Consider the following 21486-nt stretch of genomic DNA (forward strand, 5'->3'; position numbering starts at 1 on the left):
AAAAACACTCAGTAGTTGTTACTCACAGAAATTATTTGGTGCCTGTGGCCTTAGAAATAAAATTCTTTATCTTACGAGAGACAGCTACAGTGCGGCGACACTAAGAAGATACCTAACCGTGTGTGCAAACTAAAGATTTCTCTGTGTAGTGTGACTGCTTAGGTGCTCTATTTTCTTAGGGCAAGTCAGCTTGCCTTTCTTTTCTCAAGATTGTTATACATGAAAATGTAAGGATCATTGTATTTTGATGCATCTTCTAGAATGCTGAGCGGCAATGGAAAGAGACAGGTACAACCTATATGAAAGATGATTTCCTTAACACTTGGTTGAGATAAATGCATTGCAAACGGGAACACACTGTGGTATATTGGCAGGCAGGTCATTCGAGTCTCTGGATGTAGAGAATTATAATGTTGTGTCTCTGTCATGCTATTTTATTTTGCCCTCACATGAGCAATTGCAGGAATGCCCAAGCTAACATACCAGTTATGAAAGGGCCCAAATGAGGGCCTATGGATGGATGAGTCTCAATAGCCAATAGCTGACAGGGCTGAGAGTCCTGAACGATGATTTCATTGACTTGTTGCATCTTTCATGCAAACAAGGATTCGACAGCTGTCAAAAAAGCAGATTGGTCTCCAGAATCTCCAGGGATCTATATGAATAGTGTGTGTTTGGAGAAGTGATTAAAAATATTAATGGGCTCTGAGAACCACAAATCAGAAAGCATGTGCTTCTGAGACCTCACTGCCCATAGGGTCAAATTCAGGAAAATTGGATTTTTAACAATTGCATTTATTTAGTTTTTTTCCCCCTTATTCCCTGCGTATAGTTTCTGCCTTGAATAAAACTATTTTAATGGAAAAGGAAAATCTTTAGCATAGTGCGCAGTATGTAGGGCTCAATTTAGTGTCTCTTCTGTTGTTGTTGTTGATTTGCTTACTTTGTGATCATGGCTGTCTTTAAGGAAGCTCTTACTAGTTGTTAAACATATCCCTGATGTTTCTGTCTCTTTAAATACACTGAAACAGGGACTCTTCCATCCCTTGATTTTCTGAGTTACATATTCATATTTTAACTCATGCAGTTTTTCCTCCTTGTGGGATTAAAATTTTGGACTATGCTAAAGTCAGTGGGAAACAGGTACTGCTCTCAGAGAGGGAAGTAGCTGACCCTGGAAGGGATGTTTGGGAGGCACGTGGATAGTCGTGTTTATGAGCTAATCCATAGAAGTCAATCCTCCTAATGGGAGGACCACAGAATGTTAGACCTGGCAACAACTTGGGAAACACTTTATTCAAGCTATTCACTTTGCAGAGGAAGAAAACAATGTATAGAAAAAAAGAAGAGGATTAATTGTACTAGACCACACAGTCAGGATGGGATCAGAAGGAATAGAACTTAGGTTTCTTGGCTTTTCAATGTTTTATAAATACCTTGAAGTATTGATTTTAAAGCTGGGTAAAATCCAATTATTTCAAAGAATATTTAATAATAAAGTTTTTACATAATCAAATATTCTTTTGCTTTAATGTACTTCTTTTTTCCTTTTTGAATGAACATTACACAATTCTTGTACAGAAGGGTATAGGGCAGTGATCTTTAATTGGAGATGATTTTGCCCTCCCTTCACTGGGGGACATTGGTATGCCTGGAGACTAGAGACTTTTTTGATTGTCATGACCCGAAGGGGAAAGGAAAAGGTACTGGTATCTAGTGAGTAGAGGCCAGGTATGCTGCTAAAGTCCCTTCAATGTACAAATCAGCTCCCTTCAACAAAGACTTATGCAGTTATCCAGCCCAAAATGTCAATAGTGCCAATACTGAGAAACCATGGTCCAGAGGCATGCCCTTTGAGGAATACTGAGGCATCCTTTGTTATTCTCTCTTCCTTTTTATTTATCAGTCCTCCGTGGTTCTAAGAAGAAATACAACAAGAATGGGGCTCTTATGGACCCAAATACATATATGTCATCGTGATTGGTATTTGCAAAAAACTCTTGAAAAGTGTGTGAAATATTGAAGATGTTTGAGTTCCAAATATGGTACCCTTGTGTATTGATTTAGTTAACAACTGGAACAGCTTAGCAACAATCAATTAGAGCTAATTCTGGCTATAAGCATTCAGTGTAGCCCTGCAGGCTGACACTGGTGGAATACAGACCTTGTTCTTAAGCAGATGAACACATACATGTGGGAAGAAGCTAGGAAGTCAAACTAAAATCTAAAAGGGTTAGGAGACAGACGTGTGGGAAGCGTTGGGATCACCTTCTCTTGTTCAGATGAGCTCTCACAGTTACTTGAGAGAAATCAGATAATGCAAGAACTCTTTGCACCCCAGGAATTAGGCAGTTTCAGATCTCATTGGTTTTCTAGAGCGGTCCGCTTAATCTTTATCCTCTGTTGCAAATAAACCACTAGAGTGGCAATACCACCCAACAAAAGAATAAAATTTGTCCATCTATCATTAAGATAATTGTTATTGATTAGTCTCCTTGTAATTTTCTGCTTTTTGTTTTCAGATGCAGGTTATAAATCACACCCACAACAGGCACCAAGCCTGTGTTTGTGTCTATTATGTGGTCCCGATAAGGCTGGGCAGCATTTTTCACCTCCCTGATGCGAGTTATTGAGATTGATTGAAGCGCTTTGCTTGTCCTATCCTAGACACTGTGTAATTAATGTTTCATTATGTTAATACATGCAAATGTGAGAGCGTGTGTTTGATTGGGAGGTGAGAGAACAAAAAGGATTCAAGAGTTCACTCCAAAGTACAAATTAATTTATTGCAATGCTAACTGGCCTCTGAGGAATGAGGGAGTAGGCTTCTAAACGTGAGGGGGAAAATGCACAATAAGCAAGAGCTTCTGCATGTCTGTGTCTTTCAGAAGCGGCGTAGTGAACAATTACGAAAAGGATATTCAGTGATATGACAGAGTCCTTGTGTGGTTTCAACAGTCCACGCCTCCCTCTACAGTGAAAGAGTTTCCGATGAGGAAGCCACACATTATTTCCTCTTTACATATACAAGCATTTATACCACGTACATGAGAACCATACCGAAACATTAATGCAGTATAGTGGTCTGCCGTATCCAATCCATGACTGACGTCGTGACATTCTTTGAGGTGTAATCAGAAGGGGATTTTACCTCCAAACCAATTGTCCGCTGATCTACCACAGTGATTTGCTTATTTGCATGTTTCTTCGTGGTCTTCAGGGTGATAATTTTGATTATTTCTTAATATACCTTTGTATTTGTGCTTTGTGATTTACTTATCTAGTTCCCTAATATTAGAGTTAATGTTTCTCTTTTGCTGGATTTGCTAATATCAAACAATGTAATGAGCTTTTTTTGCATATACAGTAATTTTTGTTCTGTGGGATTGTTTCCTTGAGTTAACTTCTTAGGAGTGGATTTACTAGAGACTATTTTTTGTTTGTTTCTTTGTTTTTACCTATAAGATTCTTTGTTAAGAAACACCCCGCTCCCAGTATCTAGCATAGAGACTGAATAAATGGTTACTGTATTTAATTAAGCATAGGCCTCTAAACTGCAATAATTCCTAAGGTTGCCACATTAAGTTGTTTTAGCTAATCATACCCTAATGTGGATAAATGTTAGTTCATCTTCCCTTTCACTAGGTGATTCTATTTTGAATGTTTTAAAAATGGAAAGCCAGAGAAAGAAGGGCTTAGAATGTAAGATTCAGGTAGGAAGGACACGGCTGCATGGCATTTTTGAGAAGAGAACCCAGATGCCAGCAGGAAAGCACTAGAAACCCAAAGGTTAGGGGAGGGTGGGAAAGGGCTTTGAAAGAAAAGGTCAGGAATGTCAAAATAAATATAATATTTTCCTATCCAGAATTTATTTACTGGAGGTATTACAGGGGTATGTTTATAAGATATTCTTAACTATGAACGTGCTACATAATTTTGTTCATTTATTTTGTTTAGGTCTTTGTTTTGTTTTGGTTTGGTTTTTGCTTTTCTTTCTGATTACTGCGGAGCAGGCAGGGGCAGGGTGGGAATCTGGCCACGCCCATTTCTTTTCCTACTGTCTGTGGCTGCTTTCCTGCCACAGTGGTCGAGTTGCGTAATTGCTCCACAAAGCCTGAAATATTTACTTGGCCCTTTACAGAAGAAAAAAAAAGAAAAGAAAAATGTAGACTCCTGCTCTGGAGAAACAAATCCGACAATCAGAAATGGAGTTTGGAGTCAAAGATATTATTTCAAATTCAAACTCATCTATTGGGCAAATGATAATTTGTCATAAACTTTAGTCTCAGTTTTCTCCTCCATAAAATCGACAAAACAATATTTTCATCAGGTATTTGAAAATTAAATCATGTAATGGGTAAGTGTTGATCCTCTTTTCTTTCCTTCCTGTCACGGAAACGTTTCAAAAATATGATTGGGGTTTATATTGGTCTAGTAGGTACTGGTACACTGCTATAACATGGTCAATTGAAGATCCATTGACATAGGTCCATGGCATAGCATTATGTAAATTTCAACAAAAAAAATGTGTATTAATTAATACGTAATGCAACCCAAAATACCAAATCAATCTTCTGTAAACTTCTCCTGCTTTTAGTTATGGCCATGCTGAACTGATAGTTGCTGATATCAGCAATGACTGCAAATGTTTTCTGAACACATTCATCTGTGTCAAAGCATTGAACCCACCACTTTAAGCAAAAGGGCATAGAGTTGTGAGTCACTGAATGTGATAGAGCAGGACTCCCCCTATGATCCCAACTCTCAGGTTTCATTGTGCCATTATTCTTCGTGGTCAAAGCCAGTGGAGTTAATAGGGGCCATCAAGTGGCTACAGTCCTTCCTACCATGATTCATGTGTCATTTTCCCATCACTTTGCAGACTGACCAGGAGGTGTGATACTTTTTGGTTTGTAGTCCCCTACACTCAGACCTACCACATTTTTAATCACTTGGTTTTATTTCCAGCTACACGCCAGTAGGATGAGGCTATCGCCATCTCTTTCTAGTTACTACCATGAGGTATTCCAATCAGCGTTGGTATTTTATCCCAAGCCAAAGAAGTTTCCATTAATGAGTAACCAACAGTTAGATAAAAACACGGCAATGATTCTCTTTAAATCCAGATTGAACTAAAAATCCAGAAGCATGGCAGTATATTATACATTTCAGAAATAGAAATGTATACATTATATTTTAATATAATTAATTCTGAATGCTTCTACTGTTTGACAAGATTTTGCACTATCAGATAAAAATAAACAGATTTCATAAAAAAGTGCAAATATGAACATTTGTATCATCTTTAAAATGGTGATAGGTCGGAAACCATACATCCCAGGCTGCCTAAAGCAATTCTAGTTTATATGTATTGTACTGGCATAATTGTACATTGAGTCTCCTTTAGTCTCGAAAGGATCTGATATGAATTAAAAAAAATATATATGTTTATATTAGTAATCACCCTAGTGATTTAGCTTGAAATTAGCTAAGAGCAAAATGCAGTGTCATAATTAGCCTCATATCATGTACATTTTTTTGGTTAAATTTTACATTGACAGTGAAAATGATTGACACAGTGATGTTCAACCACAACCCCATCTAAAAACTACTTTTAAAACTTTCACCAACTGCACTATTGACTTTCCATCATGGAAATGGCCAGGTGGGCATCCATGAATGCCTTCTACCTCCACAGTCTGGTTATGAGCTTCTTCTGGTCCTGCTTGCCCATAAGTAAGGAGTTGCAGCTAGTGAACCAAACTTTGGACCTAGTGGCAAGTAATTAGTAGAGGAAGCTCGAAATGTTCACTCTCCTTTCTTTGCTGCCCTTTGGTTCATTGAACATGTTAAAGATGGCAAGATAGTCTCTTTGCCTCAAACTCACACCACTCAGCACTTTTTATTATTATTATTTCTTAGGTGTTTATCAGTGCTAAATGCAAAGAGGGAAGAGGATTTAAACAGAATTTTAGGCATAGTCCTTGACTTTGGAAGTACTAAATCAGGCATTAATATATGTGGTAGGTTGATACAGATTTTCTGGGCTAGATAAAAATTTGGGAGGTCTGAATTTACAGAATGACTTGGTTCTTCATAGATTCAGTTACGTGGGATAAATTCAGGTGCAAGTGTGTGGTGTGTGTGTGTGTGTGTGTGTGTGTGAGAGAGAGAGAGAGAGAGAGAGAGAGAGAGAGAGAGAGAGAGAGAGAGAGAGAGAGAGAGAGAATGATTGATTGATGATTGATTGATTCAGAAACAACCCCAAGGAGAAAATGAAGTAGATAAGGTGTTTTGTACTATGGTATTTCTCCTCCAGCTGTCTTCCCCACCACCCCCATCCACGTACAGGCACTCAGGCTCATCTGTCTGTTGCTGGAAGTGCAGAGAGACTGCCTTCCAGTGGCCCTTCCTAGGTAATCCCAGACCTCCCTCTTGCCATTGCTCATTGTGTTAACCCTCTGTGACTGACTGGGTGGCAAAATCTATAGTCTGCTAAGCCCTTTTATACCAAATGATTTTGGGTATCATAGAATTATTGCCTTTGTTCCTCTTCCCAGATTACATATCCACATGACAAAAAGGTTGCAGTGCCCATATTGTGCTTGATGGATTTTTTTGGAATCACAGTAGCTAAAGGGAAGTCTGTATCAAATATTTTAATTAATATTATGCCTTTTTTTATCTGTTCCACCTTTGAGCTGGTTTGGCCCCACTTGGCTATGTATTTTACTTTTCATACAGTGTGAGAAAAAGAAAGGACATAGATAAGAAGCAGAAAGAGTCCTAGACTAGAGTTAAGACAAATCTAGATTTTATTACTAAGTCTTCTGAGCAGTGTGATTTCGGTTAAACAGTTAACCTCTCTGAGCCTTTTTCTCTACCTGTAAAAAGAGGTTAACAATCTCTCCCCGACCAACACAATTAAATGAGAATGCCATGTAAACTCTAAGTAGGTTACTAGAAATAGAAGAAAAAAAATAAATGGAAGAAGTGATTGCACAATATCTGCAAGCTATGATGTAAACCTTCAGCAAATCTTAATGCACTGCGAACCCATGACTTGAGATGGTGAATAACCCCCAACCCCAACCCCTAGACCGCTAGATGCACAAGAGACTGGATCTGACTGTAAGTAAGTGACTTTGATCATTATCAGTTCTTTTCATGTCTGTGTTATGCATTCTCCTGGCTATGCAATAACCAGGGCCCATTTTCCATGCTGTTTTAACTGGACAGAAATAGAATTGGAAAGGGAAGAGTGACAATTTTATTTGACTACATGTAAAAAGATAGTAACTGGTTTGGCTAATATGATTTAAAATTTATACTGATTTTTAAAATTACAGTCCTGGTATATAGCATACAAATCAAAATGTCATATAACAAAAAGTGACCCCCTTTTTATGCTGTGGTGACATCTATTGAGCCTCTCTCTTTTCTGATCTTGAAGTATATGAGGTCAAAAGACTTAAAGGCATTAAGTTAGAACCCCATAGGTAGGGCAAAATAAGAGAGGTAGCAGCTATGTTTCATATCACAGGTTATGGAGGGAAGGGAAAGTGTTTCTAGTTGATGAATTATAGGGAAGCCCACATTTGAGATGGAGACATGTGTCCTGCTAAACTCGGCATGTTTTCTGCTCTTGGTTTTGCTTTTCATCTGAGAATTGTGTATAAATTTCCTTCTGAGTATTTTATAATAATACTTGAATCTCTCAATGGAATTACAGTTTCCATCATTCAAGGGACCCTGCTGTTTATTATTTAGATAAATTTTAGTCTTTTACTCTTCTTAAATGATGGCATAGATCATTTCTTTGCTGTGATTCTTACTGATTCTATTTCTAATTAGAAACAGTGTGAACGGAATTTGTTAAAGGTCAAATAAGATACATACATGAAAAGCACCTGCATAAAAGCTTATCCAGAAATGGTGAAAAGTGGTTCAACAACCCCAGGAACCCACTAGCACCACTGGTGTCACTATGACAAGTCCCTAGTTCTTCAGAACTGCGAGTAACCAGACATCTGTTTTTATTTTTTTATATCCCTTTACAACCTATGACTGACATACAAAAGCTGTACATATTTAATGTATACAACTTAATGCATTTGGAGATACGTATAAACCCATGAAATCATAACGGCAATCAATGCTAGAAGAAACATATCCATCAACTCCAAAAATTTCCATTCACCTTCTTTATTTATTATTTTGTGTGTGTGTGATTTAAAAACTCTTAGCAATAAGTTCTACCCTTTTAGCAAATTTTTAAGTATTATATTATATCTACAATATTATTCACTATAGGCACCATGCTATACAGTGGATCTCTACGATTTATTCATCATGTACAACTTAAACCTTATGGCCTTTTTAAAGCCAGCGAAAAACTCCGCTGTGCTGCAAAAGAGTCGGCTAAGACTGTGCTGATTTAATTGCAATAAAAAAAAAAGAAAGAAACAGCGCTTCCCTTTACCTTGAATATTTATTCATGTAAGATGAAAAAAGCTAATAAGACTGTTTTCTCTTTCTCTGGGGCTTTTTAGTAAACGATGATATGATAATGGCATGTATTTTATATATCATTAGCATTAGAAGAATGCATTTTCCCCAGAATTCCCTGAGCACTCTGGTCTCCTGAACCCCCGAAATAGGTACAGCAGGCAGCAGGGATATTAGATGGGCAAGGAGTGTCCAGAGGCAGTGAGGAAAGGGACAAGAAGGGAGAAGATGGAATAAACGGTCTACGGTCCTCAATTAGAGGCCTGTTGGAAGGAACAGGTAGCTGGGGAGCTGCACAGGCATGTCATAGACGTTAAATAATATGTAAGAATAAATGAGTGACTGTAATGAAAAAGCTAACCTGCGTGCATCGCCTATGCACCAAATATTGTTGGTAAAGATCTCGTAACGGGTAAATCCATTACCCAGAGGAGTGTACTGTTAAGGATACTGAGTTTAGCACAAGTTAGCAACTCCAAGCTTGAATCCCCCACTCGGTGACTCAACAGTATCGTCTTCTTAGAATAGAGGTCAAAGACTACAACCCAGAGAGTGGGCCAGATTTGGCTCTCTGCCTGGGTTTTAAATCGTTATTTATACATTTTTAAATGGTGACCTTTTAAATCATCGTATAAATACTTGTATGTGTATCTATATGTGTATCTATATGACATCCTTTAAGTTTGCTTCTTGGCCCACAAAACACTATGTGGCCCTTAACAGAAAAATTTGGCCAACCTTACCTCAGCATGTACAAAGAAATGTTATCAATATGGGTATTGAAACTTGTTGTTTCTATTCACAGTTTTATTGAGTAATCTCTGTTATTCACCAACTAGCCAAACTAGTGAAATTACGTTCATTTTTTTTCACCTATGTTAATGATTTTCTTGCGCTGATTTAGGTATTTTTTCTAAATTATTCATGTTTTTGTCTGTGTAAGTTTATTTATTCAATAGATATTTATTAAATACCTCTGAGATAGGAAAAGGCTACTAAGGGCTGTGTGATATATATAGAGAAATATGATTAATGTCTGCACCCGTGGAGTTTGCAGTATAGCAAGGAAGAAATTCTCATAAATATGACATGTGATAGAAAGAATAGAGCCACAAGAAAGGTCACATAAAGAGCTATCAGTTCTAAGAGCTGGGGCTGTCACTGCTATTCAGTGAGACTTTCTATCTCTGCATAGACTAGTGTCTAACTTTTCCATTTTGTAAAACGAGAACCTGATGAGAATTAATGTTTATTATTTAACTGGCTTAAGAGTTATAATTAGTTCTAAGATATTATTGGAAGTCACACCATATTGGAAATCAGGAGACCTGGGAGTCACTTACAATGTAATGAATATAGTTCCTAGAGAAATATTTGCCCTATACTTTGGTATCTATGGTAGGACTTGGCCAGCAAAGGATTTATAAAAGATTCAGTCTAGAGACATTTGAAAATTCCATCCAGTAGTGACATTCCAGACATTCAAGTGTCAACTTGATTTTATGCATTTGAATACTGCATTTTTTAAAATATAGATACGCTAGGGTCAATCATTCCTTGGCCCATCGTGTTCAATGCTGAACCAGTGACTTCAACACTGGCCCCTTCTTGCTACTATGGTGAGTCCAAAGGAATACCACTTTTCTAGAGAAGGGTCTAATTAGAACATTTCTAGAAATTGAAACAACTAACTCATGCATGCAGTAGCCCTCTTTAAATAAGAAACACGTGTCTTTCTTCATCCGATTTCCTTTAGGTGAGGGACACATAAATCGTTCCTTCATCCTTGAAGTTCCCATAGATCCTGCATATGTTGCGTATGTAGGGTTCAGAAGCCCCTTTAGGGTTCTGATCCTCCAAATGGACTTCATCCTTCTTCTCATTTCCCATAGGACCTCAATCACCATTGAAACCAAGTTGTTTGCGACGGTCCTTTAATAAATGCTGACTTCCTGAGAGATTGGAAGCTCACTGTGTCTCAGTTCCAAAGTTGATGTTTCTCTTATTATTGTGGATTTGTCTTCTTGATGTCATCCATGGATTCAGCAGGAAAATATCACGTTTCTGCTGGGACAAGCTATAGTACATATCATGATAATTTAAATGACAAGATTTTAATGAAAACCACTGTTTGCCCTCCATTTTGAGAAAATTGGACTCGTTATAACACAAATGTCATATCAGTATGGGTCCCCACATCAGACTTTATACCACAATATCACGAGGTTTGCTGAATTTTTAGGCTTTCCCTGGACCTGTCAGACCTTTCTGGAATTAATCCTTCATATTTTTAACAGCAGTTTCCACAAGATGAATACTTTATTTCTTATAAATCATAATAAAGCAGCTCGTGCTTTGTTGGCAGAGTGACCTCTGCAGTCTTTTATCTTCAAGAGAAAAGATTAAACTGTCTCTATTTTATGGAGAACGAGGTGGGTTGTTGGTCTCTTGGCACCTTCAGTAACTGCACACCTCTTTGTGGTCTCCTGGAAGTCTGTGATAAACTGATCACAGGTGACTATAGCAGATCTCTTCATATAATAAATTTCCTTCTAAATTTGAAGATAATTATTTTTGCAATGGCAAAGTTAATAGGTATGAACTCAGACTTTTATAGTATGAGAGCTGACGACTCCTAGAAGTTATGTAGTCCAGCTCCTGGTTTTATTGATGAATACCTGATTCCCAGTGGGATAGCCCACCCTCGTGAGTGAGAGAATCAGACAAAGAACTAATTCTGACCTCTTGTGCTGAGAGCTTTCTTTGGCAACAGTGTGCCCTTTTTTGCAAATTACATAAATTGCTCTATTGATCTGCTTGGAATCACCTGGGACTCTTATCTTTTCTGCACAACACACGTCAAATCCCTCACCAACACCACTGGCTCTACCTTTAAAAAGGACCGTGAATCTGACCATTTCTCACAACTTCCACTGCAATACTTCAGTCCAAGTGGCATCATCTGTCTCCTGGACTGTGGAACTAGCCTCCTAGCTGGTTTCCCTCTTCCTTCCAATGACCCTATTCTCAACACAACACTAGGGTGATTCTTTTAAAACTAGGTCTCTCACCCTCAGCTTTATGGCTGTTTTGGTCTGGACAATTCTCTCCTGTGAGGGGCTGTCCTGTGCATTGTAGGATGTGTAGCAGCATCCCTGGCCTCTTTCCACTAGATGCCAGTAGCTCCCTTCCCAATTGTAACAACCAAAAATGTCTCCACACATTGCCAAATGTCTCCTGGGTTCAAAATCAATCCCTATTGAGAACTTCTCTTTTAAAACCTAAGTGGGACCTTTTCATTCTGATGATCAAAACGCTTCAGTAGGTTTCCATCTTTCTCAGCATTACAGCAAAGTTATTTTGCTTGCCCATCAAGTCCTACACACCTTCCTATAACCTCTGGACCTTATCTCCTTGAACTCTCCCTTTCACTCAGTCTGACCCAGCCACGCAGGCCTCCCTGCAGTTCCTGGAAAAAGCCACTCACACTCCCAACTCAGGGCCTTAGCTCTTACTCTGTGCTCTCCCTACAGAGTTCTTCCTCTAGATATTGTTCTGTTATGGACTAAATGCTTGTGTCCCTTTCTCCCGCCTAGGGAGCTGCATAGGCATTTCATAGATGTTAAACAATATGTGTGAATAAATGAGTGACTATAATGAAAAAGTTAACTTGTGTGCATAGCCTATACACCAAATATTCCCAGTAAAGGACTTGCAAATGGTAAATCCATTACCCAGAGGAATGTAGTGTTAAGGATACTGAGTTTAGCACAAGTTAGCAACTCCAAGCTTGAATCCCCCACACGGTGTTGGAGCCCTAACCACAGTGTATTTGGAGATGAAGCTTTTGATAGGTAATTGGGTTAAAATGGGGTTAAGAGTGTGAGACCCCATGATGGGATTAGTGTCTTTATAATAAGAGAAGAGAAACAAGAGAAGGAATTCTCTCTCTCTCTCTCTCTCTCTCTCTCTCTCTCTCTCTCTTTGTCTCTCAAATATTATCATAACAATGTGGATGACAATCACTACAAATCAAAAAATGAATAATTTCTTAGAAGGAGATGCATACAAACTTGAACAGTGGCTGTCAGCAAATGAACAGGATTATGGGCAATTGTTACGATATTTGGTTTTATGTCCATATTTTCTTATCCATGTACAGTAAATATGAGTAACAATTAATATGGTTCTGAAAGTCAGTTGGTCCCTTCACAATCAATGGCATCTCCAGTGCTTGTCCACTCTTCACTGCCACCCTGATGCAGTTATTCCAAGGCACTGGATACTCATTAAATAGTACTTTTTCTAAATACTCTGGATAACCTTTCACAGTGTTCCAGTTGATAGTTGTACACTCATAAAAAGCCATGCATCCCTTACTTTGAGAAAGACTGATGAAAAAGGCAGGAGAAAACTAGCTTACATTTTACAAAATGAGAGTGGAGGGGAAAGGTTCAAACCCAGGGCAGATTAAGCAGCACATCAGAGTTTCTCTTTCAAGTGTTAATTTTGCATGAGGCCTAGGGAATGATAACCTAGATGTCAGACAGTGTTACCTGTTGAGCTGGGGGAAAAAAAAAAAAAAAAAAAAAAGAAAACTCCCATTACAATTTACCTGGTATCCCAGCAAAATCAATCTGTGGTTTAAAGATTTCGTTCTTGAAACAGCAAAGGGATGAGGAAGCTACTCCCCCACTCTAATGAGGCCCTTATCATTTTCTTTACCATTGGATTTAGCCAGAGGATGCTCAGACAGTTGCCTGGGGCAAACGTTTCTTGCCTTATAAAAACATCAGATCTCCACAAGGCTTCCTCAGCTTTGTGGAAGATGCCATGTTTTCAGAATGTCAGAGGTGGAGCCTCCGTGTGCACTCACTGAGAGATTTCTGCTGGGGCCGTTGCTTTTTGAACTCCACATCTTGTATTTATATTTCTGCGTTCTGCTCCCTATCTTGTAAAGAGAAGAGAGAAAGAAGAATCTCTATGTTAAGAACAAATACGGTTCAGCAACCTTTCTACATGGATATTTGGTGGTGATGGACTAGGTGGGCAGATGCTCTGACACTAAAATCTCTTTGACTGATTCACTCACGGTAGCTTTCCATGAGTTATCTCTTCTCTGTAGTACTCTCTATGAGAACTGAGAGGAGTAGTATGGACTCATATACTATATGCCTACTTTTGCCATGGTCTGAAGGAAGTGATATCATGGGGGATAAGGTTGCCAGATAAAATATACAATGCATAGTTAAGTTTGAATTTTGGGTAAACAACAAATAATGTTTTAGTATAAGTATGTCCTATATAATATTTATTTAGCGTAACTATTTAGAATGTGATGATATGAAAACATTATTTGTTGTTTACCTGAAATTCAAATGTTACTAATGTCTTTAATTTTTATCGGCTACCGTGTTTCCTCGAAAATAAGACCTAGCTGGACAATCAGCTCTAATGTGTCTTTTGGAGGAAAAATTAATATAAGATCTGGTCTTATTTTATTGTAATAAGTATTTTACCCAGTCTTATATAACATAATATAATATAAGACTGAGTCTTATATTAATTTTTGCTCCAAAAGATGCATTAGAGCTGATTGTCCGGCTAGGTCTTATTTTCAGGGAAGCAGGGTAAGTCTGACAACTCTAATGGGAGAGAAATTTGAACTGTCAACTGTCCTTTTAAATGTTTCATTTAAATTTTCATCCAAAGCTCCCCTGTATTTCGAAGATATTAATTAAATTCACATAGTAAAATGCACCTGTGTTTCATCCTGGTAAGTCTTCCTTGCATTATTTAAATTCAGGAATAAATTCCACAAAACCTAATTCATTTCTGATTTCCAGATGCTAGGAATAAAAACTTGTCTTGAGGTTGAACAGCTTTAAAATATATTAGGGGTGGAACACACACAATCTTTTAAAAATAAGACATCTTCTGAGAATTATTTTTCCTATGTCTCTTACCAAGAAGTAGGAAAAAAAAAAAGAAAAAAAAACATACTGATAATTCCCAGAAGCCCCGGTGGCCATTGGTCTGGAGCTCTGGTCAGCTACACTTCCTTGCTCTGGGCTGGGTGAAGTTAAAGTTTTACATTAAGATGAAGCACATCAAGTACACCGCAGGCTACAGCAAAGGGAGTGCTGTTATGGTTTTGCCCATCTAGAGACTAAACTAAAGGGCAGGTCAGCCAGGAAAGTGTCAACAGTTCCAGTATTTTAAAAGGCTACAGTTGTACCATGGAGTTGAAATGTAATGAAATAAATGCAGCCTAAAAAACAATATTTACCAAAACTTTGTTGGGGAGAGGATTGTAGCTATTGTAACTGATCAAAAGAAATCTTTTGACAGCTTTTTGTGTGAAGAACCAACAATATTCCAAGGAACGTTCTAAACGTCCAATTGACTGTGGAGGTTGAATTTTGTTTAATGGAGTACAGCCATTTGGGGTCCAAACAGAGTGCTGATTACAATAGAGGAAAGATGAAGTATTGTCAGCAATAGCCTGCTTTGTGGCCCTTTCTCCACTTTTCTTCAACGTCTCAAAGAGAAATGTATAACAAATAAGAATAAAATATGAATCGAAAGGGTGTTTGATTAGTTGCCTTCCTAGGTCATCCCATTAACTGCATCTTCCTACTTAGAAAAAGAATTGTCCCAAATTGCACAAATTCCCCAAATATGGAAAATTATAACGAGTCAGTCCAAAGAACATAAGGATCCCCAGGCTCTGGTTTAGACCACCAGATGTTTTGGAGAAGCTGTTCTCAAGCTTCAGTGAATGTGAGAATTCCCCCACAGGGCAAATTAAAGCACACAGTGTGGGGCCCCAGCCCAGAGTTGCTGGTGGGTAGGTCTGGGGTGGGGTCTGAAATCGTGCATTTCTAACAGGTTCCCAGGTGGTGCTGCTGTTGCCAGCCTGGGGACCATAGTTTGAGAATGACTGTTTCAGAATTTGTATTCTGATGTCCTTAAACCCAGTAAGGTTCACACATAGTTAAGGGTTCTGTTAATTAATGTTGTTTTTGTTTTGTTTTTTTACAATTCCCACTTCCTTGCAAAGCCTCATGAGCATGATAAGCTTTTATTAGGGCTGAAGCCCAGAGTTAATTGCATGTGTGATTGGTGTTTGACAAACTGATGTTTGATGATATCCCATCATCCATAGAATAATTTTAATTTCCTTCAATGGAGATCTCTTTTTGTCATAACACAACAGACGCAGATGCAGGAGCATCTATTTCTAAGAAGAGGTAATGATGGCAGAGTTTTCTGGGTTGATTACAAGATTTGGGAATCATCAAAATCTCCACGCTTCCCAAAGTGAAAGTTTTTGTAATTTGAAAGAGATCAAATTATGCATAGCAAGTTCTATGGGGATTTGTGTAACATTTCCTAATCTTCAAATCTTTTCAGGAGCCTCTTTCTACTTCCATGCTACTTTTCATAAATTCCATTTTTTGCTTTTATTGCTTTAACCAGAAGCTTTTACATTTTGGACTTGGAAAGAAATTTCTGACTCCAGGGGGCATTATTTTTCACACTTAATGTTTGATGTTGTAGGTAAAATGTTATATCTTGGAAAACCCATTCTAAGTTAGTCTGCTGCTGTGACTGAATGATTTTTGCAATTAGCAAGAATATGATCAGAGCAAGCACAAAGGGACTTAAACTTACTGAAACATTTTGACTAGTTGTTTGATCATTTTGATGAGTTTCTAAAATACAGTAAGGATCATTTCTGTCTCTAGACAATTAATATAAACTTGGAATATCCCTGGCCGTGCCATTTCTGATACTTATTTATGTCTGACAAAACTAAAGCAAACAGAAGTTAATATCTCTTCTTTGGGTCATCCTGCAAAAGTAGGTTTTTCTCTATATTCTCATTCAGAAAATATCGAAGGTTTTAGTATGTTGGTAGCTGCTTATAAACTATTGTCCTTCAAAGAAAAAGAAAAAAGAAAACTGTCCAGTGGTGACATCACACTTCGTTACTCTTTTTCAGGTTGGCACAGATAAGAAAAGACATAAATTAGTCAAATGGATATATGGCTCTATGCCTAAATCCTGAAGATTTAGAAATCTTCCCAAACCAATATTTGGAGAGAGAGAGAGGGCTGGAAACTCACTCATTCTAATCATGAACTCTGGTGTCAGACTCAGTTGTACACATTTCTTAATGGATAGGATTTTGGTACTTTCAAGTACCAAATTATATTTCTCCAAAACATAATTACCTTCTGTAATTTTACAGCAGGCCAAAAGGATTGCTTCTTTTATGAAGCAAGGCTGTGAAATGTTACTATTTAAGGGTTCAACAGAATGACTACTGGCATCTGAAAAATAAAACCAAGCCAAAACAAAACAAAAACTTCTCCAGTAGGCTTTCTTTTGGGTGAAATTCCTACCATTGCCATTCTAATGTAACTACCATTGCCATTCTAATGTAACATCCTCTGTAAAATTGTAAGGTGGGTAGTTTCATTTTGACTTTTCAAAAGTATTCTTCTATTGCTTTCCAAATATTTCTTTCACCCATTTCCCAGATCTGCACCCCCTTCAAATACGGATTGCCCAAATTCCATCCACACTTTTTGAGCTACAAGCTCCAAAAGTTACTTATACTTCTTTACCGTCTTCAGTTTTACCATCATTCTCTGCTCATACATTAAATCAGTGTAGATGATTTCCTTGGATGAAACAATTTGATAAAAATTATTAATTATTGAGGTATGTGTAGTGGTAGTAACAGTCCCTCCAAGGGAAACTAGTACTCTATGAGAAGAGGGAGGAGGGTGATCTAAATTGAAGTCAGTGCAGTATATCAGTGGGACACTAAAGCCTGTGTGAAATACCTTGTCAGGGGTGGAGGCAGCTTGTGCCTGACACGGGCTGAATCTTTGAAAAGTGGACTATTGGAGACAGTATCAGTTGTCCCCCAACAGATTCTGTTTGCTTGGGTCCATCTTTTCTAAAAGCCAAGTGACTAACGCAAGTTACTTAAAACAATGCGATTTCTTTATTCAGAGCCATATATTCAAAATATAATTGTTACAAAGAGTACACAAGCTCATATTGCCACTGAACTGCAAGAGTAATTGTATTGGAGAAAAGTGAATCTTTCTTTAACTTGCCTAAATTATCCAGTCACAGCACTGAAAACTGTCATAGTCTCCTTGTTTCAGATTAAGCGGATTATTTATTTGTGATAATAGGCACAGATGCTCATTAACATACTGTGATAAACAGCTGCGTTACATGTATTTTGTGTCTGTGACACAAATACGGTGTGCAACATGGGAGTGTTATTTAAAACATAGGCCCCGGGAAGAACAAAAAATAATAAATGCTTTTTAATATACTTGCCTGATCTTGAGTTCTAAATTGATTTTTACCTTATTAAGGCTACTTGTATGGAAATTGCAGGTATTGCACTAGTGAAATATCTTGACGTTTAAGGACAATAGAACTTCTTTCTGCTTTCCCATCCTTGGTGTCAAGCTGGGTGTTCACCAGCTTGTTTCTTTTCTTGTAAAAGAGAATATTGTATAGACATAGGGGAGGCATTTATAGCAAAATCAGTCTGCATCTCAGTAAGTGTAGAGCTGCGTTCCTTTGATGAATGCCCGCAACCCAACCTATTTCTGAAAAGTCTCCAAACTGGATGTTGAATTTATAGTTCAAGGCCCTCATTTTACAGATGAAGGAACTGAGTGAGGTTCTGAGGACTTAAAAGAAGTATTTGAATCACAGGTCTGTAAAGCCAGGACCAAGAACTAGATATCTGGACTCCCAATTTTCTCCTTTCCACTAGGAGAATGGACAGTAATAATTAGGTTGGCTACACTAACAGGATTTGTGAGGAGGAGGAGGAACTTATTGGACAGTAATTGGGCCAGGCTATATCTTTTGGGATATTTTACCAATATCGTTTATATGGGAGGCTTAAATGCTCACTGTCATATTACACTTTATGTTAATTTAAGCACAGTCCGTGCAGCTTGCTTTGGGTGAATGGCCTCGTTGGAGGACACGAGTGCCTGATGATGAATGGTTCAGTTCACTGGGTAAAGTTCAACAGAAAGGTTTAGAAAAATTGGGTGTGCAGGAGCAGGGCTGGTAGCACCATGGAGAAACAGTGAAGCTGTTCAGATTCCTCTTCACGGGAAAGTGAAGTACATAAAGCTAGGAATATGTGTATCCTTTGGAGCTAGCATGGGTCAGTCATTTATGAGAGTATTGATTATAAGCAATTTAGATGCCTGCCTTTGAAATGGTAGAAACATGGATATTTTGCACCAGGTACAACAAATTGTTCCCCTTACAGAAAAATGAAGGAATCTACTGAAGTTGGGATTGTTATCCAAAAAAAAAAAAAAAAAAAGAAGAAGAAAAAGAAGAAGTCTAAAACATGATTTACGGGGTATTTTTGAAGAAATTATATACAGTTTTGAAAGAATAAAGAACTCTTACAAGGAAATGTCCATCTCCTCTGCATTTTCATACAAGGTGGTTCAGGAGAAAATGGGATTAAATGGAAGCAAGAAAATTCAGCTAGAGTCTAAGAATGATTAAGTATTGAAAGCAACATACCAAGGGACATTGTAGAATCCCCTATCCCCAGAGATGGTTCAAAATGAAATTGAAAGTAATTTAGCTGGAATGATTTTGGTGTACACCTGTCTGAGCAAAGGGCGAGCTCAATTAGCTCTTGAGACCTCATCATAGTCTTCGATTCAACAAGCAAGCCTTCTGTCAAATGACATACTGCCAGGCCTGAAAAGAATATTCTTTAACCAATAATACTTGTTCCACTCCCTCAGGATTCTTAAATAACTTTCTGTTTTTCCTGTTGATTTCTTATGTTCATTTATGTTTATGGGGGTAAAAATACAACTTAGCTTTCCTGGCTCATGAGCAACGTTTGGATAGAAATCAAGACACATCAGGGATTTGTGATTTTAGTAGCAGCTTATCGACTTGCTTCTGCAAGTGGGATTTCTTACCTGTTTTAAAATCTACCTGAGCTTTGTTTCTAAATAACTTTTCCTAGTCTGTTCAGAGTTGATATTTTTTGTAGTTGTTAATAAAAACACCATGTCTGAGTAGATTTTTAAAAAATGTAATGGATATGATAATCAAAATGCAGATATAGGAATAGTACCCCAAACCTTAGTTACTCCACTGCTAACCATTGCTACTTTAAAATATCTGGTTGTATCTGGAAAACATTAGTTTATTCTGTCAACATTTCCAAGTGCTGACTGACCTGTGATGATGGCCATGCCTAGATTTGTATGTGATCTTCATTTTTCATATTATTACTCTTTGGGCCAATAGTTTCATTAATTGTTTACTTCAATTGGGCACTTTTTTGCTTCTTTAACACAGTATCCTTGATTTTAAGTTTCATGTATTATGTGGACATTTTTTCAAAGCACCCAGCTTTTTTGAAAAGATTTTGTAAAGAAAAGGCAGGACGGTTGAGCCTGAGATCTATTTGAATAAGTGAACGTATTTCCCTGTATTTTCTTATTCCAGGTTTCCAGATTAAGGCTTTCACATCACTGCACTTCCTGTCTGAACCTTCTGATGCCATCACGATGCGGGGCGGAAATGTCCTCCTGAACTGCTCAGCAGAGTCAGACCGAGGAGTCCCAGTTATCACATGGAAGAAAGATGGCATCCACCTACCCTTGGGAACGGACGAAAGGAAGCAACAACTTCCAAATGGGTCTCTATTGATACAAAACATACTTCACTCCAGGCACCATAAGCCAGATGAGGGACTGTACCAATGTGAGGCATCTTTAGGAGATTCCGGATCGATTATTAGTCGGACAGCAAAGGTTGCAGTAGCAGGTAAGTGGATTCTTCCTTCTCCTCCTCTTCCTTCTCCATTTCTTCTTCCTCCTTTTTGTTGAGCTAGGAAAACAATCTTTGCAGAAACAATGCAAAGAAAAAGGAAAAATGTAAAAACATGTACATATGTTTATTCCCTTGTGGTCTTGATTTTCTTTCTTTCTTTTTTTTTGTGTGTGTGTGTGTGTGCGTTTTTTTTGTATTTTTTTTGTAAATCAGCTGGGAAAACAGTAGAAGGATCTCAACAATTAACAAAGCTTTATGAGGTTTTCCAAAACAACTAAAGTTGATCCACTACTTATGAATACAGGAGGACTTTATATTAATAGAAAAATATTTTAAAAATAATTTTCTGGTTAATTTGATTTTATAGCCTCACTAATGATGAAATTTTGCAGATTTTTGTGTTTGTTTGCTTTTTGCTTTCAGAGCAGTGCATTTTATTTTAATTATAATGGCTTGACCTATAACACATAGATATCCAAATGAAAAATAAAAATTTCCACTAGTACCTTCAAGTATCTAAATGCTTGGTAATGTGTTGACTGAATAACTGAGTAATCAGATAGACAATTTTTCCTTTTATATGGATATTTTGAAGTAGTGTAGATCCTGGAGAAAAAACAGCAACAACAGCAACAACAACAAAAACAGTACTGAGTTTTCTAGAATCCGTGGATATTACTATTTCTGCCCCACTCATTTTGGTATGAGGGAAACTCATATGATTTCTTTTGGCCTTTATAGTATTAGATCTGTAGGGAGAAGAATCAACGTTTTACTCATTTCTGTAATGATTTGACGCAAAGTTAGGCTTTGGATTTTTATTTATTTATTTATTCATTTGATATGGGAAGCAAAGTAAGGCAAATGGATCTAACCTGAAATAAACTTATGTCTTCAACTGTGTAAACAGGTCTAAAGGGCCAGAAGGCCATTATTTAGTCATTTGCTAGGGGTTTCCTGTCCCAGGTCCCATTTGGTTTATATCCTAGAAGACTGATGAGAATGAGGACTCATTTTCAGCAATAACAAATATGAGAAGAGTCAGGCAGGACCACCACTTCCCCATGTACTCCTCTAGTAAAGGTGTGATGAAGTTGAAATCTGAAA

The 21486-nt window shown here is 37.7% G+C and overlaps 1 protein-coding gene across 1 annotated transcript in view; it reads left to right on the forward strand.

The window, feature by feature from the left end:
* Positions 1 to 21486, forward strand: part of DCC (DCC netrin 1 receptor) — a 1038356-nt gene that overhangs the window by 364278 nt on the left and 652592 nt on the right. Inside the window, exon 2 of the mRNA XM_033087479.1 lies at positions 20053 to 20373. Within this exon, the coding sequence (XP_032943370.1) occupies positions 20053 to 20373 (321 nt within the window). The remainder of the gene's footprint in view (positions 1 to 20052; positions 20374 to 21486) is intronic.

The sequence above is a fragment of the Rhinolophus ferrumequinum genome, chromosome 19 (genome assembly GCF_004115265.2).
Source record: "Rhinolophus ferrumequinum isolate MPI-CBG mRhiFer1 chromosome 19, mRhiFer1_v1.p, whole genome shotgun sequence".
Classification (NCBI taxonomy): domain Eukaryota; kingdom Metazoa; phylum Chordata; class Mammalia; order Chiroptera; family Rhinolophidae; genus Rhinolophus; species Rhinolophus ferrumequinum.